Source organism: Cucurbita moschata, unplaced genomic scaffold (assembly GCF_002738365.1).
Source record: "Cucurbita moschata cultivar Rifu unplaced genomic scaffold, Cmos_1.0 Cmo_Scf00011, whole genome shotgun sequence".
Classification (NCBI taxonomy): Eukaryota; Viridiplantae; Streptophyta; class Magnoliopsida; order Cucurbitales; family Cucurbitaceae; genus Cucurbita; species Cucurbita moschata.
The window spans coordinates 2,327,745-2,352,110 of NW_019268527.1; the positions used below are offsets into that span (position 1 = coordinate 2,327,745).

At 33.2% G+C, this 24,366-nt stretch overlaps 3 protein-coding genes across 3 annotated transcripts; all 3 read right to left on the minus strand.

Moving 5' to 3' along the window:
- Positions 1–874: 874 nt before the first annotated feature.
- LOC111449231 (LRR receptor-like serine/threonine-protein kinase FLS2) lies at positions 875–2,933 on the minus strand. The gene has a single exon (XM_023089035.1). The coding sequence runs from the start codon at positions 2,865–2,867 to the stop codon at positions 1,098–1,100; it is 1,770 nt and encodes a 589-aa protein (XP_022944803.1). The 5' UTR covers positions 2,868–2,933; the 3' UTR covers positions 875–1,097.
- Positions 2,934–8,255: 5,322 nt separating this feature from the next.
- LOC111449474 (protease 2-like) lies at positions 8,256–15,110 on the minus strand. Its single transcript, XM_023089383.1, has 11 exons — positions 14,745–15,110; positions 14,279–14,562; positions 13,990–14,184; positions 13,174–13,520; positions 11,750–12,041; positions 11,073–11,231; positions 10,270–10,635; positions 10,025–10,090; positions 9,805–9,853; positions 9,497–9,620; positions 8,256–8,604 (listed from the first exon to the last, which is right to left on the minus strand). Exons 1-11 carry the CDS (start codon positions 15,049–15,051, stop codon positions 8,523–8,525), a joined length of 2,271 nt encoding a protein of 756 aa, XP_022945151.1. The 5' UTR covers positions 15,052–15,110; the 3' UTR covers positions 8,256–8,522.
- Positions 15,111–18,235: 3,125 nt separating this feature from the next.
- Positions 18,236–23,556, minus strand: LOC111449478 (phytochrome-associated serine/threonine-protein phosphatase). The gene is made up of 11 exons (XM_023089387.1): positions 23,486–23,556; positions 23,260–23,344; positions 22,519–22,665; positions 22,361–22,428; positions 21,576–21,633; positions 20,446–20,556; positions 20,233–20,283; positions 19,359–19,502; positions 19,192–19,287; positions 19,033–19,104; positions 18,236–18,710 (listed from the first exon to the last, which is right to left on the minus strand). The coding sequence occupies exons 2-11, from the start codon at positions 23,338–23,340 to the stop codon at positions 18,627–18,629; spliced, it is 912 nt and encodes a 303-aa protein (XP_022945155.1). The 5' UTR covers positions 23,341–23,344; positions 23,486–23,556; the 3' UTR covers positions 18,236–18,626.
- Positions 23,557–24,366: the final 810 nt, after the last annotated feature.

A 24,366-nucleotide genomic window follows, 5' to 3' on the forward strand; every position in this document is an offset into this window, starting at 1 on the left:
ATATTAAATTTTAAACTAAACTTTTAATTTTATAAAGTTGGATTATATTTGAATTTAAGTGTATGTTATGTCATGTTAAATTAAAATTAAACCTAAAATCTTAAATAAATAGAATAAATTTTTTTTAATGAATTTATTAAATTATTAAAATTTCTCTTTCATCAATTTAATATGGTAAAAAAAATATAAATGTAATTATTTTCTTTGAATTTCCCTGTATTTATTACCCATAGAATCTATTCAAAATATTTTGAATCAACAAAATTTAATATTTTTTTTCAAAACCAACAAAAATAAATAAATAAATAAATTCAAATAAATAAATATTGTAGGCATTGAACTTCCTTAAGGCTTAACTAAATTTATTATTAAATTTAAAGTATAAACTTTTTCTTGCAAACTAATTATTTATACATTTTTTTATTTAATTTCACAATTATTTTTTAATTTTTTACTTTCCCAGTTTTAAAAATAATTTTTAACAGCTTAAAATATAATTTTTTAAAATTAGAGTCGCAAATTTTAATTAAATGTTTAAAAAATTAACCTTTTATTTTATAAAATAATAATTTAAATAAATGATTTGAACAACTCGAACTAACTCAATTTAAAAATTTTATAATTGGGTCGAATTGAATCTATTATTTTTAAATTAAAAAAATTTATAATCGGAACGATTGAATCCGTTCGTTTATTATAAATTTTTCTCAAATTAAAATAAATATTACCTTTTATTATCAAAATTTATTATATATATATATATATATATATTAACCAGATTTTATATAATAAGAATTAAATTTGTATATAAACTAAATAAATAGTTAATTTAATAATAAAAAATATAATACCAAAAAATTATTAATGAAAGTAAAAAAAAACAATATTTATCTTTTATGTTTATCAAATATTAAGCAAACAAGATAAGTTCACTGTAAAATCAAATCAAGAACAAGAACAAGAAATGTAACTTTAAAGGAGCGGAGCTAAAATGTGTGGATTCATAGCTCCTCGACGCCATGGGAGCTCATTTGAGATGATGAGCGGCAATAAACAAGCCATTCTCGTAATGGGCAGTCTTTGATTCTTCTTCGTTTTCACAATTTCCATTCTTCTGCTTCTCTACAGGGCGGCAATGGCGTCCCACAAAGACACAGATTATGGGCATAAGCGGCGGCTGGAAACACATTAAACGGCCTCCCTTGTGGGATTTTCCCGCACAATCTGTTCGCTCTGAAGTTCGCATGTCGAAGCCGCGGGATTGCCAACAAGGTGTTTGATATTTTGCCTGTGAGAGAATTAACGGATAAATCCAACCATTGGAGCTTCTTTAAAGCTCCAATACTCGTTGGAATTGTTCCTTGTATTTGATTTCTTGAGATATCTAACCTTATTAGCTCTCCCAGGTTCGAGATTGAGCTGGGAATGTGACCGGAAATCTTGTTTGATCCAATGTTGAGGACCTTCAAACCCAAGCCAGAGGTGAACTCTGGAATAGCGCCTGTGATTTGGTTGTTTGATACATCAATTACCTCTAAAAAGCCACTGGTTTCTCTGTTTAATATGTTTGAGAGTGACCCATAAATTTGATTTGAGTGAAGATCAAGAGAGGAGAAAACATCTGGTAATTTGAGTTCTGAGAGGCTGAATCTCAGCTGGTTGTTTGAGAGCTTGAGTTTTTGCAAACTTGACATGTTTTTCATGAAATTTGATATCCCACCTGTGAAATGATTGTCTGAGAGGTCTATAGAGGTTATAGAATCTGATACTCTAAAGATGGGGAGGGCTCCCCTGAGTCCACACCCAGCTAGATGAACCTCTGAAAGTTGCTTGTTTCTGATCCAAGCAGGAACTGTCCCAAAAACAAACCTGTTATAGGATAGATCTATTGTCAAAAGTGAAGGAATGCTGCTTACAAGAATGGTTGGCAATGGATTCGAGAGCCCATTTCTTGATAGATTAAGGTTCCATAGATTCTGAAGCTTAGAAATGGAAGCTGGAATTTGACCTCTTAGCTGATTGCCACTTAGTGAAAGAGTTGTAATGGACTTCAGGCCTTCAATTTGGACAGGAATGGTTCCTGTGAGCTTGTTGTTGCTTAATAACAAGTCCAAAAGCTTGGGCAAGCTGAAAATGGCGGTAGGGATAGGCCCGGAAAGCTGGTTGTTCGACACGTCGAGGTAAGTGAGGTTCTTGAACTGACCCACATGAGCTGGGAGGGCACCAGAGAGCTCGTTGAAGCTTAGATCAAAGTACTGTAAGCTAGGAAAGGCTTTGAATGTTTGTGGGATTGGCCCAGAAAGTGAATTCTTGGCTAAGTTTAGTTGGAGAAGGTTCACAAGGTTGCCTATATTGGGTGGAATTTGGCCTCTCAAATGGTTGCCACTTAAAGAGAGGATCTGGAGAGAGGACAGGTGACCTATACTTGAAGGGATGGTTCCTCCAAGGCCATTGTCCTCTAAAACCAATTGGGTCAAACGAGATAGAGCAGAGAAGCTCTCAGGAATGGAGCCACTAATATGCTTCATTCCACTTATCACAATTACCTCAAGAAACTGCATATTGCCAAGAGCAGCAGAGAGTGTTCCTTTCATGAACATCTCACTGTTCTTCTCCGGTCTTTGCAGCTGCAACTTCGTCACTCGTCCCATCGTCCCACACGACACGCCTTCCCAATCGCCATTGCAGCAATCCCTGCCAGTCCACGACGCTAGAATATCGGTCGTGTCCTGCACAATTCTTGCCTTGAAACTCATCAATGAAGCTCTATCTTCCTCTACACAGACAGGCGCCACCGTCGTCGTCGACACCTCCGCAACCGACACAGCTAGCAACACGCCGAACAAGACCCATTTCAGAATGTGCATTTTGGGGAGAGGAGGGGTAATCAGATCCGAGAATTGTGCAGAAATTGAAGAGGGGAAGGAAGGCAAAGGTGAAAAAAGTGGAATTTTGTTGTGTTGTTTCACGTAGAGAAGAAGGAATAATGATGAAATAAAGGCTTCAAGAAGAGGAAAGAATGGAGAAAGTATTTATAGAGAACGAAGAAGAAGAGTTTGAATATGATAAGGTTAAAGAGATTCACATGCAGAGTTTTTATCAGTTTATAGCCGTTGGATCACAAGGATCCCAATTTCATTTCAAACTTGGAGCGCACTGTATTCAAATTTCACATTTACTTCCCAACTCCAAAAAAAAAAAAAAAAAAAACCCATCATGGATTAGTTCGATAATTATCGTTTACTTTTTCTTTGTCACGGTGAGATCTCGTCTTATTTGGTAGTGGAAATTCGTACTAGTAGTAGTCAGACGTCGCCTTTGCTGGATTGAAATATTAGGTCTCTCGAACCTGATTCTCTACCGAAATTCTTGCAACCCGTGCTTACTGTCCTAAATTTTATTGAGTTAGTGTTTTCGGTAAAAATATCGACTATGTATTAGAGTGTTTTTTTTTTTAATATCGATTTGACTATATGATCTCAAAATTATGTAAAATACTCATTTATTAATTTTAATAAATTTTATTGTAATCTTCGAACTTTCAAATATTTAGTTTTATTATTTGAGTTTGCGTTTAAATTATTTGAACGTTTATAGTTTAATTTTCGTTAATAATTTCATCGTTTTTTAAAATTAAAATTTAAAAATATGTATTAGCATTAATATTTTTAAATCATTTCCATAATAATATGTTTTGTAGAAAAAAAATTTACCCTAAAGTTTGATAGAACTTTTATTCATCAAATTGTCACAATCATGATATCATTTATTAAAGTATATAACAAAGTGTAAATAATAGCTTTGGTATTGATTTAAAATAATAATAATAATATTATTATTATTATTCATATAATTATAGATTCTCATAATAATTATATTTGCATATTTAATCACGTAAGGTATGAATTATAAAAATAAGTACCAAATGATCGTTGGATGGGAAGTTTTATTATTTTAGATAATTAGACTAATTTAATTTTATTAAGTTAGATTATTAAAATAATTTTAATTAATTATAATTTAATTTAATTTTCATTATATACCTTAAAATTTTGTTAATTATCTTTTGTATAAATGAATTTAATAAAATTATATAAAACTTTAATTATAAATATTTAGTTGGTAGGATGGAATCAATTATAAAAAAAAAATAATAATAAAATTAATTAAAAAATAACTATGATAGATTCGATGTATTAAAGAAAATCATGATCGTATAAAAAAATTAGAAGTCGTATAGCTTCGAAGAAAAATTCGATTAATTTTCGATAATTGAATCTAAATGTGTAAATTACTAAAAATTTAATTACAAATTTAAGATTCATTTGCATTCAATTTAACCTTTTTTTTTTTTAATTAATAAACTAAAAATTAAAAAGAAAAAAATAAAATAAAATAATTTAGAATGCGCTGATTGCGGATAACTGAAAGAAATTGGTCCAATCAAAATTTGAAATTAAAAACAGATCTTTGTAATTGATAATTTGTCAACTGAAGTTTTTATTTTTTATTTTTTATTTTTTATTGCAACTTTATGTCTTTTCATTCCTCAATTAAATAAAAGTTTTTTTTTTTACGATTTTTAGATCCCGAAGATAATTTTCTTAGAAATAGAGAACCCCATGTCTCGGCTTTTCTAGTCTCTCCGTCTTGCTTGCTTACCTAACTCTTGTCGTAGTAACTGTCATCTTTTGTATGTTTTATTTTTTATGGATAAAAGAGTCAATTTTTTATTTGACAATAAATTGGATGCTCGAGTTAATAATGGGATTCTTGGTTAGAAGAAAGATTTTGTGACATCGCCTTATTCAACTAACTCCCAACTATTCGATGTTGAGTTACCGTGTTTCTATTATTTCAAAAAGTTTAATGTCATTGCTTATACACGAAAGTTTGTTTTTCAATTAACGGCAAAATAATTATGTGCATCAAAATATATTTTATCAACTAAATTGAAAATTTCATAGTTTTTAATGGGATGAATTAAATCAGTAATTCATAAAATCAAAAACCTACCCACTTCATCTAAATTAATGGTTAATAATCGACCCAACTCAAAATAATACCTTCATAGAAAATGACCGATAAACATGCTACCACACTAAAATCTGAAACTCACATCAAAAAAGCCTATGAGAATGATTCTCAATTTTATTGTATAAACGATCGATCAAAAATAGAAACTATTTTTATTAATAATTAGCCACATTCATATATATAATTAGTCAAAAGTTAGATCGTTTTACAATATATCAATCAATCGTAAAGTTTAGTCCTTTTTTCCCTCTTTTTCTCCATTAAAAAGAGGTCATATGAAGCAAAGAGCCCCCATAGAATTTGATATCAAAAGGCTTACAAACATGAAACCAGCTATTACACACGAGGTTTGTTTATTGTTGGATCAAAGTCCCACATCGCCTAATTTAGGAAATGATCATAGATTTATAATCAATGAATACTATCTCTATTAGTAAGCAAAGCCATGAGAGCTTATGTTCAAAGTAGACAATATTATACCATTACGGAGATTCGTGATTCCTCATCTCAATTTTACATTTTTTTTTCTTTTAATTTATTAGTTTTTTTATTATAAAGTAAAATTTCTCAATATAATAAGTAAATAATCAATGAAAAATTGACACTTCATTTAACATAACAAATTTCAATAATAAGTATGATTAATTCTAATAGAGAAGAAGCAAAGTAAAGCATATCTTATAATTTAATTTCATTCATAATCTTATTCTCTTTTATAAAGTCTTTGCTTCATTTCCTAACAAAGCATATTCAATAATTTAGCTACATTTATTACTCTAAGTATAAAGTTTATTTTCTTAATAAAAGGGAAGGTATCCTTTAATAAGGTATATTATTCTAACAACCTCCCTTTAGCTTGGGTTTTTTTTTTTTCATTTAGTTAAAATAATATGTAACAACTTATATTACCGAATGTGCCATTATTAAAGTATCAAAGAACTAAACCCACCAAAAGGTCATGGGCTAAGACAAGTTCAGGTTAAACCAAGGCATCTAACTACAAATATTAGTTGTAGATATGGTAAACCAAGCTATTAATATGTTCTATACACATAATAATTGCATGCTAGAAAATAAGTTTCGGGACCCAAATTATGCTCTAAAATATAATAAAAATAAAGAGTAATCGACTAGTTCAACATTAAGAACTTAATTTAAATAATGTTAATAGACCCTCATGTTAGGATTGCACAACGCAGACACTCGATCTAGATGAACACAAAGAACAAGAGAGAAAATGCAAGGAGAACTCTAGCTAAAGAATTTGTATTGATGACTTCACACTATGAACACAAAGAACATGAGAGAGAAAATGCAAGAACTCTAGCTAAAGAATTTGTATTGATGACTTCACACTATGAACACAAAGAACATGAGAGAGAAAATGCAAGGAGAACTCTAGCTAAAGAATTTGTATTGATGACTTCACACTCGGTCTAGATGAACACAAAGAACATGAGAGAGAAAATGCAAGAAGAATTCTAGCTAAAGAATTTGTATTGATGACTTCACACTCGGTCTAGATGAACACAAAGAACATGAGAGAGAAAATGCAAGAAGAATTCTAGCTAAAGGATTTGTATGGATGACTTCACACTCGTCCTAGATGAACACAAAGAACATGAGAGAGAAAATGCAAGAAGAACTCTAGCTAAAGGATTTGTATGGATGACTTCACACTCGTCCTAGATGAACACAAAGAACATGAGAGAGAAAATGCAAGAAGAACTCTAGCTAAAAGATTTGTATTGATGACTTCATGTATAAGAGAGAATATATATGATTTAGCTTACTATATATAGTTTTATCAAATATAATTATCTCCTATATATATAATTATCTGCGGTATATAACTTTACATATATAACCCTGGACTAAGCTATAAGTGCTCATTTCAATATATTATTGAATAAAAATATATAATCTACACGATAAAACAACATAACTTAAAAAAGGCCAGTCAGTAATCTAAAAGGATGTTCCTGTGAATTTATATTTAATTAAATAAACTTTGAAATTAAAAGGCAAGTATTTAACTATTCGGCTGCAGTGTTGAGCACATATTCAAAAGCAAGTATATAAAAGTTTCATAGATTTTGGAGCTTAGTCCACTTATGATACACCTAGCTGGTATAATATGGTTTAACTGTTCTATAATGTTATAGGTAAGGAAGAAAACTAAAATTTATGATGTGCATGGAGATGGAAGATGTAGCATAAAACAAGAGTCCTATTATTATAATATGGTAAGGCTAACATTGTAGGGCAATGGAAAAAAGTGAAAACGAGGCGGTGAGTGAATATATGTGGAGAAGGAGAAAGTAGCTGGCACGGTAAGTATCATCGGAGAAGAACTCTTTGTTAAGAATTGTTGGGAGGAAGTCCCACATTGACTAGTTAAGGGGATGATCCTAAATTTATAAGTAAATAATACATATGTACTAGTATGAGGCATTTTAGGAAAATAAAAAAACAAAGTCACAAGAGCTTATACTCAAAGTGGACAATATTATATCATTGTGGAGGTTCGTGGTTCCTAACACTTTCATGGACATGATTCGTGTGGGTGGCCAGGACAAAGGAAGGTCCTTCCATTGTTGAGAGGAGGGTGAACTTGTTTGGATTAATTTAAATCTCTTAAAAATATGGAATTAATCCAATGCAAAGCTCTGATGTCAAATGATAAGGAATCACCCTAAGGGAAGTAAGTTTCAGATTACCTTGTTTAATCGTATATCTCAAGGCAAGAATACTTGTTTGAGATTCGAACCACTTCACAAGCAAGATTGATCATGTCTAGCTTGAATGATCCTAAACATGAATCTAAACTACATAGAATTGCAAAGGCAAGGTAAGAACACTTATTTGAGAATCAAATCACTTCCCAAGCAAATTGATCATATCAAGCTGAAACTATTCTACATGCAACTTAAACTACATGAAATTGCAAAGAAACTTAGTCATTGACTAAAAGAAAACACAAATGTTCTTTATACTACATTTTCAAAATCTCCTTACAGGACATCATACATGACTTTATATAGCCTCAAAATTAAAACTCTTAACCTTACGTAAAGTATTTCAAGAGTGTTATGACCATAAGTAGTCACTAGGTAAATAAACTTTAAAATACATTAAACAAACACCATAAGTCTAAATTATTATACATCCAAAATTTATAACCATCTAAAATAAATTAAACTTGATTCTTCTTTGAAGTGGCATGAATGGTAACATCTTATGATAATTTAAACAACATTTTCTTCACATCTTCGTTAAAGTTTATATTGCATGATTGATATCTTAGTTCATATCAATATATGTATGAGTACTAACTAGTTATATTTAGCTTAATGGTAATGAAGATCAGTACAAAGGACCTCTCACTCTCATAAATAAAGATTCACTAAAAGGGCATATTTTTCAAAAGAGAATGAAAGAGTTTAAAGATGGTACTTGTTTACCATCACGGGCAGCTTTTATGCTCAGTTTCCAAGTGCTGGAATCATGTTAACAGACTTCAGTATAAAAGCGTATGTAAAAGCATCCTCCTGTAGCTTCTCAAATCTGCACGGTAGCAAAAATAAATAAATAAATAAAGTAACAACTAAAAATTAATAAATAAAAAACAATAAAATCTATGTGTCTTCTTAGTGCCCAGTGCCCAAAGAAAATACACAATGATTTGAATATTATATTGAGATCCCACTCCGGAGGAGAACAAAATATTCTTTATAAAGGTGTGGAAACCTCTCCCTAGCATACGCGTTTTAAAAACCTCGAAGTTTGAAAGGGAAAGTCCAAAGAGGATAATATCTGCTAGTGGTGGGCTTGAGTTGTTACAAACGGTATCAGAGCCAAACACCTGGCGATGTGCCAGCGAGGAGGCTGAGCCCTAAAGGGGGTGGACACGAGGTGGTGTGCAGCAAGGACGTTGGGCCTTGAAGAGGGATGGATTAGGGAGTCCTACATTGATTGGAGAAGGGAACAAGTGTCATCGAAGACGCTGGGCCCCAAAGGGAGTGGATCGTGAGATCCCTCATCGATTGGGGAGGAGAACGAAACATTCTTTATAAAGATGTGGAAACCTCTCCCTAACAGAGACGTTTCCAAAATCTTGAGGGAAAACTCAAAAGGGAAAGTCCAAAGAAGACAATATCGACTAGTGGTGGGCTTGGGCTATTTACATTATAAGTCTCTCTCTGGTTACCGTTTTTAGACTATTTTTCAGGAATAGGCAGTCAGAAATCCTAACAGAGTTCAACATAATGTTTCTACTCCAAATCTACAGCAGAGTTGCAACAAATAGTGGAGGCAGCGGTTAATGAAACCAATTAAATAAGAAATAGCGTCATTATCATATTAAAGAAGGAAGAAAGGCACAAGCAACAAAAAGAGATGAGAAAAACACAGATCACAAGGTAAAGCCTACAAAAGATATCAACTACAGAATTATTACCTTCCTGACTTTGAAAAATGTCCGGCACCAAGTTCACATTTGAAAAGCAGAAGATTATGATCAGTCTTCATATCCCTTAATTTTGCCACAAACTTGGCGGGTTCTGAATATAAAACACGTGGATCTGCCACATGGACAAAAAAGAATTGACACTTCGAAGGTATGTCTCTAAAAATATATATATATATATATATATTCATCAAACTCCTTGTCCATTCTGAGTATGAAGGGCAATTATGTGCATAGGATGAAGAAACAGGGAAATTGAGCAACTCTAATTGGATTGAAGTTTTAAGCATTACTCTTACCGTTTAAGCCGGCAGTAACAAGTATGTCTGGATAATCTTGAGCCTTAACCTAAAAATGCAGATGAAGTCATGTCCAATGAGACCGAAAGTTTGAAGATATTGTATGAAACACATAAACACGGATATATTCAAATGACCCAAAATCAAGTTGAGATCAATTTGATGATTAGGTGGAAATGGCCGAAATAACGTGTTGGTCAAGAAATTGTGAGGTGCTTACATTGTCCACTGGAGAATATGATTTCATGTAAAAGTAGAATTCCTCTTTCCGTGGGTCACCCCATTCCTACAGAATTCAAAAGAAGGCAAGAGGCAAGTCAAAAAGAAAGAATTAGACGCTGCGCTAACCTATCTAGAAAATTGTTGAGGATTGTTAGGAGACGAGTCTCAACTCGACTAATTAAGGGGATTACTAGCACTAGTTGTCATCACACCACTAACAGCATTACTAGGGAAGAGATTTACCTCCCACTCCGAAGTTGTAAGGGGAATTGTCGGATCAAGCATGGTCGTTAAAACATCAACAAAAGGTACCCCAGCTACTGCAGCTTTGAACAAATCAGGCCTCATATTTAAAACAGCACCAATAAGCAAACCACCAGCACTTCTTCCATTAATGCACAATTTTTCCTTTGAACAGTATTTATTCTCGATCAAGTATTCAGCAGAAGCAATAAAGTCCGTGAATGTATTTTTTTTCTTCATTAACTTTCCATTTTCATACCACTGCCTCCCCATTTCACCACCCCCACGAATGTGAGCAATTACATAAATAAAACCTCTGTCTAGTAAAGATATCCTTGATCCCTTGAAACTGGGGTCTACGCATGCCTGTTCACAGGATGAAATTCGCATTCAAAACAATGTTCGTGTACAATAATTGTTACAATTCATAACTCAGTGACGTGACAAGAAGAAGTAGACTGAAAGATTCAGATACAAGGTCATGTTCTATGCAAATAATTAAGAACAGTAAATTGGCACATGGCAGACATCATAACTGTAGCAAAAAACGAGGCCATCAAAATGCAACTTAGATCATCAAAGAACAATATGTTACAATGCAGAAACAATATTTCTGAATTGGAAATTTTGATAAATTGATTAAAACAGGAAATTAACTTGTAATTACATTAAGTAAAGCTCCATTAACAAAACTATAATCCATTCGGAGTGGCTGCCCCATAAAACAAGAACACTCCTTCACTTTAAAATAACTTCGAAAACCTGAAATCAGTCTAGAGTCTAATTAACATTGGATTTTTTACCTCATACGAACCATAGCCGTAAAGTAGAAGTGGATCTGAACCATCAAGTTTCACAAGATCCTTTCGATAAGCAATTGATAGGGGAACTTTAGTGCCATCTAGAGCAGTAGCCCATTTCCTCTCCGTGACATATTTGGTAATATCAAAACCTCCCAAAACCTGTGATAAGTAGTGAGATTCATTACATTTCAGAAAAATAAATTAATTTGAATCCCCCTGGGAGGAATGAAAGATAAAGAGGAGATTTTTGAATGGAATAAAGAAAACGCAATAGAACAGGAATTCTCAAGTATAAAGAAGTGGACGATGAGAAGGCATGAATCAACAAAGAACAGAGAAGAAGTTTGTAAGATATCGAAAAGTTATAAACACAAGGGAATAAAAACTCTGAAGCACGAAAATTAAAAAAATATAACAGATGAACTCAAAAGTGGAAGAAACTAGCACTGATTTTAGAAAAACAAGATAAATGAGGAAATGAAATATTTTCTTTGCCCCTCGTGGGTAGTAGGTTGAAAAACTAGACGGTTGAAATGCATATCTGGTCAAAAAAATTCACAAAACCAGGAAGCTTGAAAATATTTCTACGTGTAAAGATAAACAATTATTCATTTACACCTAGAGGCAATCCTGGTCAAAAGAGAAAACAACATAACCATGTTAGCAGAACTACTCACTGCTTCAACTTTCTTTAGAATGGAAACTCCTGTTTTCATATCGTAGTCATAAGTAGAGGGGGGTGTCCTCATTGAGCTGTAACAAAACCGTAAAATGCTGGAAGAGAATTCTGAGTCTGATAAATACACTGAATAAGTCGCATCAGTAAAATCCACAGCTCGTCCACCTTCAAGGCTTTTAAGTGGTTCCCCAATGTCGGGAAGACTATAGACAACAATTTTTGGTAGACCATCTTCACGTTCAAATACAACGATGTGATTAAGAAATAGTTGTATATCCTGGATTTTCACGCTGGACAAGATTCAAACAATTTAATAAGCCTTAATGACAAGTTTGTTCCCAGATGGGTTGCAGGAAATATAGAGAAATATTGAAACATTAACTAATTAAGAAGCCTTCAACAAACAATATTAGATTCACAGAATAATAGGAAGTTTACGAGTGTCAGACCAAGTGAACATGAGAATCCTAATAATAGTTCAGCCTTTCTTTTACTCCTAGATATAGATCAGTCAGGTCTTTCCTTTTACAAAAATAGCTACCGAAACAAATTTCCAACAAATAAAATAAGTAGACAGCAAGTTCCAATAAAGATCTCTTTTCTCCTAAAGCTTGTTGATTCAAGTAATCAACTCTCAGCTTTTCAATTCCAATTTTGTGTCAACTCCACATTATACCATTATCAATTATCACAAGAGAATACTCACTGATTATGGCATATTCTCATTCTCTTTCTCTTGAAGTCAAAAGATTCAAATCCCCGTCCCTATATTTTGTTAGGAATCACGACCCTCCATAAAGGTATGTTGTCCACTTTGAGCACAAACTCTCGTGGCTTTGCTTTGGATTTCCCCAAAAGGCTTCATACCAATGGAGATGTATTCCTTACTTATAAACTCATAATCATCCTCTAAATTGTCCCAGGTGAGACTCCCTCCCAACAATCCTTAACAATCATCCCTCGAACAACACCATAGAGCCTCCCCTGAGGTCTATGTAGCCCTCAAACAGTTTCCTCTTAATCGAGGCTCGACTCTTTTCTCTGGAGCCCTCGAACAAAGTACACCCTTTGTTCGACACATGAGTCACCTTTGACTACACCTTCGAAGCTTGCAATTTCTTTGTTCGACACTTGAGGATTCTATTGACATAGCTAGGTTAAGGGCATGGCTCTGATACCATGTTAGGAATCACAACCCTCTACAATAGTATAATATTGTCCACTTTGAGTATAAGCTCTAATGCCTTTGCTTTGGGCTTCCTCAAAAGGCCTCGTACCAATGGAGATGTATTCCTTAATTATAAACCCATGATGATCCTCTATCCTCTAAATGAGTCAATGTGGGACTCCCTCCCAACCATCCTAACAACTCAACAAAAAAAAAAATATATATATATATGATGCGAGAATACAAATCACTACCTTTCCCTGTGTGGAAGAATAACTTCCGTTGCAGATGTATTATCAAGTGGGCAAGCTACTACTTCTGAATTGAAAATCTCTGCACTTCGTCTCCGGATAAAAAAATGATTTCCACGATGACTCGGAAAAGTATCAACTCCATCCACTCGAGGTGTCAAAACAACAATTCCATCTTGGGGCCTTGAAACATCAAGATAAAAGTTGAACCTAGTAAATTTACTTTCAGATGCAATAAACAAGTATTTCTTGCTCTCGGTAGCTTGAAGATCAAGAGAGAACATATCATCCTTTTCATGATAAAGGCAGGTGTCAGTTGACTGCTCTGTTTCCAGTTTATGTAACCATGCCTATTGAAAAGGGAAAATTTTACTAGATCAACATCTGAATACGTTGAAAAAGAAAATTTTAATTTGAAGTCTGACCATAATATTTATGTGAACGTCATAATGCAAATATTGAATGCAATTATATCGGAATTAACAAAAAAAAATCACCATAAAGGTACTCCGAGCAGCGCCCTTTACAACTATAAAAACTCCTCTGGGTCCAATGTGACAAACTTATTTGGATACTATTATCTACATCCTTAGCACAAATGAGAAATTAAAGGAAATCCAAACTGTTCTATTTCAGTGAATGGACCAACAAATATATCATTAGAAAGCGATTCTGAATATACAGAACGATCAACAGGTATCTTGAATATGATAGATCTCAGGAAATAAAAGACTTGTTAGTTCTATTCCAATGAGACAGGCGGAGTAGGACCCATTGAAGAACAAATAAAGGATGTGGTCATATGGGGTAGAAAAACACCTTATCGGGCCGCAGAATCTCATCCATTGTGATGTAAACTAGAGCGTCATCGCCAGCCCAATTGAGATACGATGTGACACCTACAAGAGGCTTCCCTACAGAAGCTCCAGTCTCGGCATCAATTATATAAACCGTGTAGATTTCATCTCCTTTAGTGTCTTCTGCATACGCCACTAGCTTGTTGTTTGGACTAACCTGCAGAAGAAATGACCGTGAAGATGATTCTTAAATCTAGATTATGTCTAAGAGAAACAGGATCAAATTGTAAAGTAGTTTCCCCTTACAATACCTCAAAGGCACCAATTGAGTAGTAGGATTGGTTCTGTGCCTTGACATTTTCGTCCAATATAACATGCTCCGGAGGAGCACCGGGTCCAGTGGGCATGGTATCGTGCACAGAGAGAGATTCTTCACCACGAGGTACAAAACGCCTGCAATATTGAACATATTCTTTCCCCTGTAGAGTCCTCTCGTAGTAATAATAAGAACCTTTCCGTTCAGGCACAGATATATCATCCTCCTTGATTCGTCCTCTAATCTCAGCATAAATCTGTTCTTCCACTTGCTTTGTTCCTAGATCGATAAATAAAGAAAAAAAAAAACGCACACATTACTCGAAGGATCCTCATGACTCAAAAACCATCAGAAATCGATAAATCAAACGACGCTATTCTCATCCATCACTGATTCATAAATTTCTCATAATCTTCAAGTACAAAATCAAAAACCGAAACAAAATGCAAACTATAGTTCACCAGACATGACGAGCTCGGTATACGCATTCTCTTGCTGCAGATACGAAATGACATCGGAGTTCTTGCGAGAATCGTCACGCAACCAGTAATAATTGTCGATCCTGACGTCTCCAAACAGCTCCATTTTGTGCTCCACCTTCTTAGCCACCGGAGGCGAGTGAGAGTTGCTCATTGTAGCGGCCGCCGATCGGAAGTGACGGAGGGAAGCTACCGAGGGCGGAGGCGGCGAAAGTAACACTACAGGAAGAAACAGAACAAGGCTTCTCCTAACTAAGCCAAATATGCCGTTTTGTTGCAATGGCTTCATTGCAGTCAACGATTTTCCTTCAACGGTTCAAGATATGCAATTTTCTCTACTATCTCGGAATATGATAAGTTTAAATATTATTTTATTTTAAATATTTATTTCATTTAAATATTATTTATTTTGAATATTATTGGTCTATTTTTAGTCTTATATTCGTCTAATTTGGTCTCTTTCATTTTCATTTCTAATCACATTTTTGACATGACATTTTACCCACTAAATTTTTTTAAATATAATTATAAATTTATATCAAAGGGTTTTAATCGTCGGTAAAAAGTGCAATAGCTAAAATGTGTTAGATGAACACGACTCTCCACAATGGTATATTCCTTTATTATAAACTTATGATCATTCCCTAAATTAGTCGATGCGGGAACCTTTCCTCGTACAAAGTACATCTCCCCTTAATCGAGGCTCGACTCCTTTTTCAGCCGATGTGGGAACCTTCCCTCATACAAAGTACGTCTCCCCTTAATCGAGACTCGACTCCTTTTTCAGCCGATGTGGGAACCTTCCCTCATACAAAGTACGTCTCCTCTTAATCGAGGCTCGACTCCTTTTTCAGCCGATGTGGGAACCTTCCCTCGTACAAAGTACGTCTCCCCTTAATCGAGACTCGACTCCTTTTTCTTTTGGAGTCCTTTGTTCGACATTTAAGGATTCTATTGACATGGCTAAGTTTAGGGTATAGCTCTGATACCATGTTAGATAAAACACGACTCTCCACAATGGTATGATATTGTTCAACATTTTACTTTGAGCTTCTCCAAAATGCCTCAAATCAATAGACAGAGTATTCCTAGATTATAAACAAACGAGCATTCCCTAAATTAGCTAACACTTTCATACAACAAAATGAACCAAAATCGAAATTATATGACTGAAATATACGAGAGATCAAAATAAACCGAACCCAAAAGTACAAGGGTCATATTTAACTTTTTTTTTTTTTTGTTATTAATATCGAATATTATATAATTAAAAGCGTAATTTCATACGATAATGATAAGGAGTACATATCAAAATCGAGCGATAATTAGCATATACTTATCTTCCTATTCTCGGTTTTGTAATTTATATTAAAAATAAATTTTATATTTCATGAAGATTATTTTAATTATTTTAATAATTAAAATTTGATGGCAATTTCACATATAGAATTCAAAAAGATCAAATATAATATATATATATATATGATTGTGTTAAGATATTAAAAAAAAGTTATATTTTGATTGTAAGAACAAAAATAATTAAATAAATAATAATTATGATATTGTATAATATTGCATGATTCATTTTCAAAAAGTACTCCAATAATTGGATATAGGTTATCCACAATATTGAAACGTGTGCGGCTCACAAATTTCCTTTTTTTTTTTATAATTAAAATAAATAAATGACATTCTTCATTATTTAGTTCCTTGATTGTGAATATATATATATATATATATATATATTGTGAAATTTCCCTTTAAATTTTCACATTTCCAAAATTTTAATTTAATTATAGTTTTGATAAAGTTGGACTCGACCCAAACTATAAATGTTGGTTTGAGTTATATTTTTTTTCAATTTGGGTCGAGTTGAATTTTCTTAAACCTAAAAAGTCAGGTCGATTTGTGAATAGACATTTTTTTTTTGTTAGGTCAACTCAAGACGTACCGAAACTTAAAATTATTATGAAAATTAAAAATTAGATAATAATTTTTTTCAAACAGCCTGACAATTTTACCCGATCCGAAAATAGAATGTTGGGTTGGGTTGAGAACTCGAATTGCTCCCGTCACCAACCCAATCATTTCGAAAATTTTAATCCAAGAATTATTATTTTTATTTAACAAGACCAAAATCAAATTGAAAAATTATTATTTTTAAGGAATCAAATATTTTATAGTATTTTAAAAAAATATCAAATCTTGAATAAATAATAGGGCATCGGGGCAGGGTATTACGTAAGCGGATTCCCTGACCGGACATGGGCAGCCATGCTTCTCAATCTCATTGGTTAAACAAAAATATCTCAAAGCCCTATGACCCAATCAACAACTATACACTAGGCTGTTTGGGGGTAAGGGTTTTGAGATATTATGTTTCTAGATACTACCCGAACACATCACTAGCTGTAACGATTCTACTTTTTTAAACTATTACCACGTGCATGTCATGACTATTTCTTTAAAAAACAATCTTATAAAAAAAATATATAACTGGAACAAAAAGAAAACCCGTCATTTGTACATGAAATTCTCGTCTTTACTTAAAAATATAATAGACAGAAGATGAGTATTTAAAAATATTCGGTATGTGTCCTCATTGTCGAGGTTGTAAAATGCAACAACATGCAACGTGTTTAATGACAGGTGAGATTTTCTTTTCATAATCATTATTTGGGTTTTACTTTTTTTCTTTTTTTTGGCAATGTTGGATGCATAGTACTTTCGTACACATGGTTCATGCACATGTGCACGATTTCGCGAGGTGGGCTTGTATGCATATCATTGACCTTACTATGTGCTAACACATGCTAACATTGTTAAAAATCAATGAAAAGACAGGAGCGGTGGAGAAGCAATCCATACTCGTGTGACATACAACATACATCAAGTCAAGTCATAGTTTAGTGAGATGATATACATTATTTTCTTACTTATCACAACATAAATTTCTTATGGCAAGAATATAAAGCACCAAAGCACGACAGTAAATTTGCAGTGTCAATAAAATAAGGATGAAGTTATGTAATTTTATTAATGACGGTAGAGATTGTTGTCTTCCTACGACCTCTCTTAGAATAAGATACTAGGAGAGTCACCCAACACCTCTAATGAAATTTCTCATAAATCCATACGTTTATTGGTTCCATGTACCGTAATCAAATCGGAGATACCATAAAAACAAGACCCTCACTACGAGACACCATCCAACGCAAGTAACCCGATACAACATTCAGCTACTACGAAAAGAATGCTACACATGCCCTTCACTCCATGGGGCTTTAGAGGACATTCAATAAAACCTATCAATAATACAAGTATGCACGTTACAAATTCGATGACACGAGTCAACATGACCAAATCATAACTGGTTCAAACATTACATCTTCGATCAAAAGGTTAAGCTCAAACGAAAAATACGATGCCAGTCGAAGAAAATTATGGCATTTCCTGAAGTAACACAAATATAGTAATCCCATGGCTACATTCTACATTGATTAATGTCAGAATTTGAGTTGTAAAAACATGCTGAACAGGCAGTATATAATGCACAGGCGTGGCTGGCTGAGATTTTCTTTCTTTCAATAGTAATACACAAATGGATTTAAAGATGTCCCAACAACAAAAACCATACTATGAATGCAAACTGCTGAATAAAATAAATTACCTACTGCCAACGTAATTCACAGCCCAAAATATCTATCTGATCAGCCTAGGAGGAAACATCCACCCAAGCTGAACAATGATCTACCTGCAAACAACAAGTTTAAGGTATCGTCGTTTAAGAGATGTATCGCCCGAACATGATATAGCTTGATACTATCACAATTATGGTCAACCATCAGCACCCCTTTTCCTTTATCATAAGAAATATGGAACTCCTGTTCTTGGGCCTCTCATCTGATTATTCTCCTCTGTCTCAGTGAAGAACTTCACTTCTCTTTCCTGTTTGAAGTTAACAATCGGTTTGTTGAGTAAGAAACTTGCATATAATTCCCATGAAAGCATATTCTAAAACCATTGTTTAGAAGGAAAAAAATAATTTGAAATACGTTTATTTCGACCCGGGGTTCAAACCTCTAAAGATGGAGAAATTATTCAATGGGCTACCCCCTATTTTGACCATAAAAATGTGGGAGAGAGATCGAAAAACGTTGAAAAAGTCAACATCAAAATTGTAAGTTCAACGGATTAAAACATCGATAGAACAATACGTTCTTTTTAAAATATAAAAAATAATGACTAAAATGGGCAAGTGAATACTCACCATATTCTCATTAAAGCTCAATATAGAAGCTACATTCCCACAACGATAACAATAATTTGGAGCAGACCATACCTGCAAATTCAAGGACAAAATAACTCAATCAACTAGATAAAGTCTATTATTATAGAGAGAGAGAATAGATTTTGCTCTAAATCTTACAGTTACAAGGCCTTTATCCTGAAACATGTACTTGAGACCTTCTTGTACAAGTTGATGTGCTCGGCAAACCAAATCAAGATTATTAATGTGATTGAACTGCAATAGTTAGTATCTGCATCAGCTCTGTAGAAAGTTATATGGTTGAACTTTAAAACAGATAAAATTACCTCAGAAGTAACTCTGGAACCAAAAAGCCAACCGGCTCCTCGTGGACTAACTGCCCATGTTTCAATATCTTCTGGATCACTCCACATAAGATCACAAAAAGGTCCCTCATGTGGAATTTCACAATTTCTATCAATCACACGTATCTGTCGCAGAGGAAAAATGGTGGAAAAAAGGCCTCAAGCTAGTAAAATTTCAAACAGATCCATTGGCAAACAGGATTAACAAACATTATTCAACAGATCATAGAAGAAATCATATCACATCAGGCATTATAGAATTTCAAAGGTGGATTTGTAAGGTGTGTGGAAGTGTTTGTAGGCAAGTGATACGCTGCAATTATATAATTTTTTTCCCTTCATTTCTTTCAAGGGATCTGCACAGATCTAAATACCAATAAGAGGACTCTATTAATATTAGCAGATCATGCAGAAAGTCTCAATCAGCAATGGTAAAATGAAATCTTCTGAATGAGCGTGCAAATAAACAAACAATAAGTCATGATAAACTGCTTTTTGGAGCCTTCCTACCGTAAGAAAGCGCTGACCCCTTAAACAGGTATGCTCCTATGGAAAAAGTTATGGTCAAAGTTCCAAGACTAGCATATGCTCTCTTTCCTAACCAATTGCTTTCTACGTGATGAAATCAAATTAATTGTTGCAACTAATTAATTTCTGAAATGCTTCCCAAGCACATATGAAAGGTTGGACAATTCATAATCATTTTCTATGGATAAGGAATAGGTAAACGCATATTCATATATTTTATCCCTCTTCACATGAAGAATTTGATGCATACATATTATAAAGTGAGTGTCATAAGAAAAGGTATGGACAAGAGAAAGACAGATTATCATTTGAAAGAATATAAGAAAACCTGATCTATGGTTCGAACATCAGGAGAGAGTCCTCCATGGACACAGAGAACCTGAGATGGAAAAAAAAAAATGCAATACATAAGGGCACCCACTACTAATAAACAGTCGAGGAAAACTCACGCAATAATGAAATCAATTGCATATATCCATGCACACTGAATCACACATCATGAATGGGGGTTTTGAAGGGGAACAAAGGAGAGAGAGGTTACAGTTCCGTCTATAATTGCTGAGAGTGTCAAGTAGTCAAAAACATCTGTACAGTACCGCCACACATTCGCGTTTCCATACTTTCTCTGGCACTCGTCATAAAAACCATAGACCTAGCAAGAAAGTCACAGCACCATGCATATTACAATGAAGTTCAAACCTTCATATAAAATTCATGTTATCAACGAAGTATGAAGATAGAAGTTTTCAATAAACTAAGGAGCAATAAAATGATCTCGACTCAGTAAGTTCGATGTTAACAAAAAGGACTGGAACTATGGCTGTGGAAAATGAGTATAAACAGGATTTTAGAACCAGAGCGCAACAGAATGCCAGAGACTTTATAGCTGTTTCCAAACAGAGTTAATCAATTAATTCTTGTTCCCAAACTCCAAAATCCTCCAAGCTTCTATTCACTAAATTCAAATCTAGGACTAAAATCAGTCTCCTAATATATGATTATCCCAATTTCATGACCTCAACGGATTTTAAACCCATCTCCTTACCGAATTGAACTTGAATTCAAGGTGTTTGCTACCATATTAAAAGTTAACATTAATTACAAAAACTACATGAGAAGGAAAGTTTTATTGCACAATTTTACTAACTATCAATGCTTCAGCCAAAAAAAGGCAGATATATGGATAAAATTGAGGTGCCAGTGAGTTGATGCAGAATACAAGCAAATGCAAGGATGACCATAGTATTTGTTGATTGTAAGGACTTTCTGAATACTTGTGTCCTTCTGTTAAGGCATTTTCTCGATTCTGTTTTCAGAAGGAAAAGGAACATTGGACGGAGATAGAAACATAGGTTGTTGAATGCCTAAATTCTCCCATGCGTTTTACTATTTATAAGGGCTTTCAGAATGTTTGTGCACTTGAGAAAAGGCATTTTCTCAACTGTTTTCAGGAGGGAAAAAGAAATTGATGAGATGGAAACATGTATTGTTGCGGGCCTAAATTCTCCAACTCATCCATCATTGCAAATATTCATCTCCCTTCTTTTCTTAAAAGCAGAGATTCATCTCCTTTCTTTTCCATTGAAGATATGAAGGTTTAAAATATGTTACTTTATAAGAGAGAGAGATAGCAACGTGACCTCAACAATAACCTAAACAAAAAATTCAAACCTGAGTAAGCTGTCTGCTCTCATGGTTTCCTCGTAAGAGTGTGATGTTAGCTGGATATCTAAGAAGACAAATAAATTTTGTTAAGAAAGGAAATTGTTGGTTTTCCCAAACAACGTCATAGCAAATAACAGAATAGAAAACCCAATCCATAGCCAAATCATTTTTAGGATGTCTTTTGTGCTTATAGGTGACAAATAAGTGCAACCCAAACAAAGGCCAAGTGATAAAATGAGCAAGACTCTCTTCTCACAAAAATTGCAAAGAAATAAATAAATACAACAAATATCTGCATGTAATGTTTAATATAAACTGAAATACGATACTATAAATTCAAATAAAATATTTAGGCTGCTAATCACATAAATCCTCCTTTTGAATTGCCATTAATAAGAAATAGAAACAAAACTGCCCATGAACTTTACATACAACAAGATGACCATCATAGAAATGATCCATTTAATAACCCATATGAATAAAATTGACACCTAACATTTATGTGCATGTGTTAAGTATAAATGATACACTTTCTTTTAATCCTTGTTTTGCTAATCAATTGAGCTATTTCAGAGTTATTTATTTCATCGACCTTAATTTACTTCATGTTGGACAACCTTGCTGAAAGCCAGAAACAAAAGGTGCATCCATCTTCAGCTTAAACGAGCAAAAAATTAAACAAATACCCCAACGCCAAAAAAAATAAATTGTAAAGAAAGAAACTGTGATTTTATATGATCTTGCAAAAATGGAAAGCATTTTCAAACCCAGAAGCATGCATAAAACATTACCTGGCTTTAAGAAGCAAAAGAATAGTAAATACTTCGAGACTGTTATAACCTCGATCAACAAAATCACCCTGACAATGAATGATCAATGATAATGTTAACCACCGCATGGAATCAGCAAGTGACTGCGTCATAAATTGTCCAGAAAGTATAAAACATACCATGAAGATATAATTTGTCTCTGGTACATGACCTCCAGTCTGAAAAAGTTTCATCAGGTCATGGAACTGACCGTGAATGTCACCACAGACCGTTACAGGACTGTTGACAGGTTGCACATTAGATTCTTCAATGAGGATCTCTTTTACCTGTTATGCAGAAAGTAAGCAGCCATAACAGGAAAACTTAGTATCGAAAATTGCTAACACGAATGCACACACACATACAGATATTGCCAATGAGGGTCCTATAGAAATACATAATAAGGCAGACAACGTCCAATGAAAATCTTTCAAGATTCAACCGACAAAATCGTTTATAATACAAAGCGAGTGAACGTATCACACATCCTCGTCGATATACACGAAGCACAAACACCATGTTGCAAATTTCCAATCAGAATTTCACGTCTAAACCTCCAACTGATCTCTGAGAACACAACCAACAACCTCGACATCCATTTCTCCAAAACTTCATTGAAGTACAAACCGGTGAGCTACGCGAGAGATTCAAACTAAAAGCTGTATAAACTAAAAATTCCATCCACAGAACACAAAGCATAACCCCCGGTAGTAGAAGCAAAAGCCGCAGCATCAATGAAGATACGCAAGGGGTTTACTACACACACGAGGTTCCAAAATGTATCAACCCTAACTATCCTCAAATACATAAGGTTTTCAAGATTAATCGCAAACAAAAAGAAAACCAGGTTGTGGTTGGGATTAAGAACAAGAAAACCTTACATATTCGCAAAGAAGTTGAAGTTCATCTTCAAGAAGATGCTGGCCTTCCTTGACCTTAACGATCCACTGGTCCAAATCCATGTCTCTGTTCCTCGGATTGCCAGCAACAGAAGAGTGAAAATGGCGCGAGAAGAACAAAACAATCCAAGAGAGAGAAGAAGAAGAACAACAAGAACAAGAACTCCGATTGAAATTGAAAATTTCAGTGGAACGAGCCGACGCTGACCAGACAGATCTATCCCACTCTTCGTCCGCGCCCTTCGGTTAATTTCTTAACAAAAGAACTTTGTTCTATAAATAAATTTTTTAAAATATATATTAACAAATAAATAAATAATAATATTATGATTCAATCAACATCGTATATTATATAGTCGTATGACTTTTTAACATTTTTATTACAATTTAACGTAATTTAATATAATATTTATTCAATAAAAATAACTAAATTTAAATGTTTTTTTTTTATTTTAATTTTTAACATTTTAACGTAATCGAATATAATATTTACGGAATTAAATATAATTTCTAAACTTTAATACTTCTAAAGTAAATTCAAATGTGTTTTTTTTTTAATTTTTAACATTTTTATTACATTCATATAATTTGTGAATATAATATTTACTAAATTAAATATAATTTTTAATCTTTAATAACTACAACATAAACTCAAATGTTTTTTTAATTTGAATTTTTAATATTTTTATTACATTTCTGTAATTTGAATAACACAATTTAGTGTCACGGAATATAATATTTATTGAATTAAATATAAATTTTAAACTTTAATAATTATAACATAAATTCAAATGTTTTTTTATTTAATTTTTAACATTTTTATCACATTTGAATTAAATTGAATATAATATTTACTGAATTAAATACAATTTTTAAACTTTAATAATTATATATTTTTTATTTGAATTTTTAACATTTTTATTACATTCCTATAATTTGAATAACATAATTTAACGTAACTAATATACTATTTATTGAATTAAATATAATTTTTAAACTTTAATAATTATAACATAAATTCAATTTTTTTTTTAATTTTTAACTTTTTTATTATATTCCAATAATTTGAATAATGCAATTTTACGCGAC

Coding starts and splice junctions, on each gene's coding strand:
- LOC111449231 (XM_023089035.1), bottom strand. CDS start 2,867: ATGCACATTCTGAAATGGGTCTTGTTCGGCGTGTTGCTAGCTGTGTCG.
- LOC111449478 (XM_023089387.1), bottom strand. CDS start 23,340: ATGGATTTGGACCAGTGGATCGTTAAGGTCAAGGAAGGCCAGCATCTT. Junction 21,634..22,360: donor CTTTTGCTTCTTAAAGCCAG/GTAATGTTTTAT, acceptor TTGTCTTCTTAG/ATATCCAGCTAACATCACAC. Junction 19,503..20,232: donor ATGTTCGAACCATAGATCAG/GTTTTCTTATAT, acceptor CCTCTGCGACAG/ATACGTGTGATTGATAGAAA.
- LOC111449474 (XM_023089383.1), bottom strand. CDS start 15,051: ATGAAGCCATTGCAACAAAACGGCATATTTGGCTTAGTTAGGAGAAGC. Junction 12,042..13,173: donor ATTCTTCCACACAGGGAAAG/GTAGTGATTTGT, acceptor AATCTTGTCCAG/CGTGAAAATCCAGGATATAC. Junction 8,605..9,496: donor CATTTTTCAAAGTCAGGAAG/GTAATAATTCTG, acceptor GCTACCGTGCAG/ATTTGAGAAGCTACAGGAGG.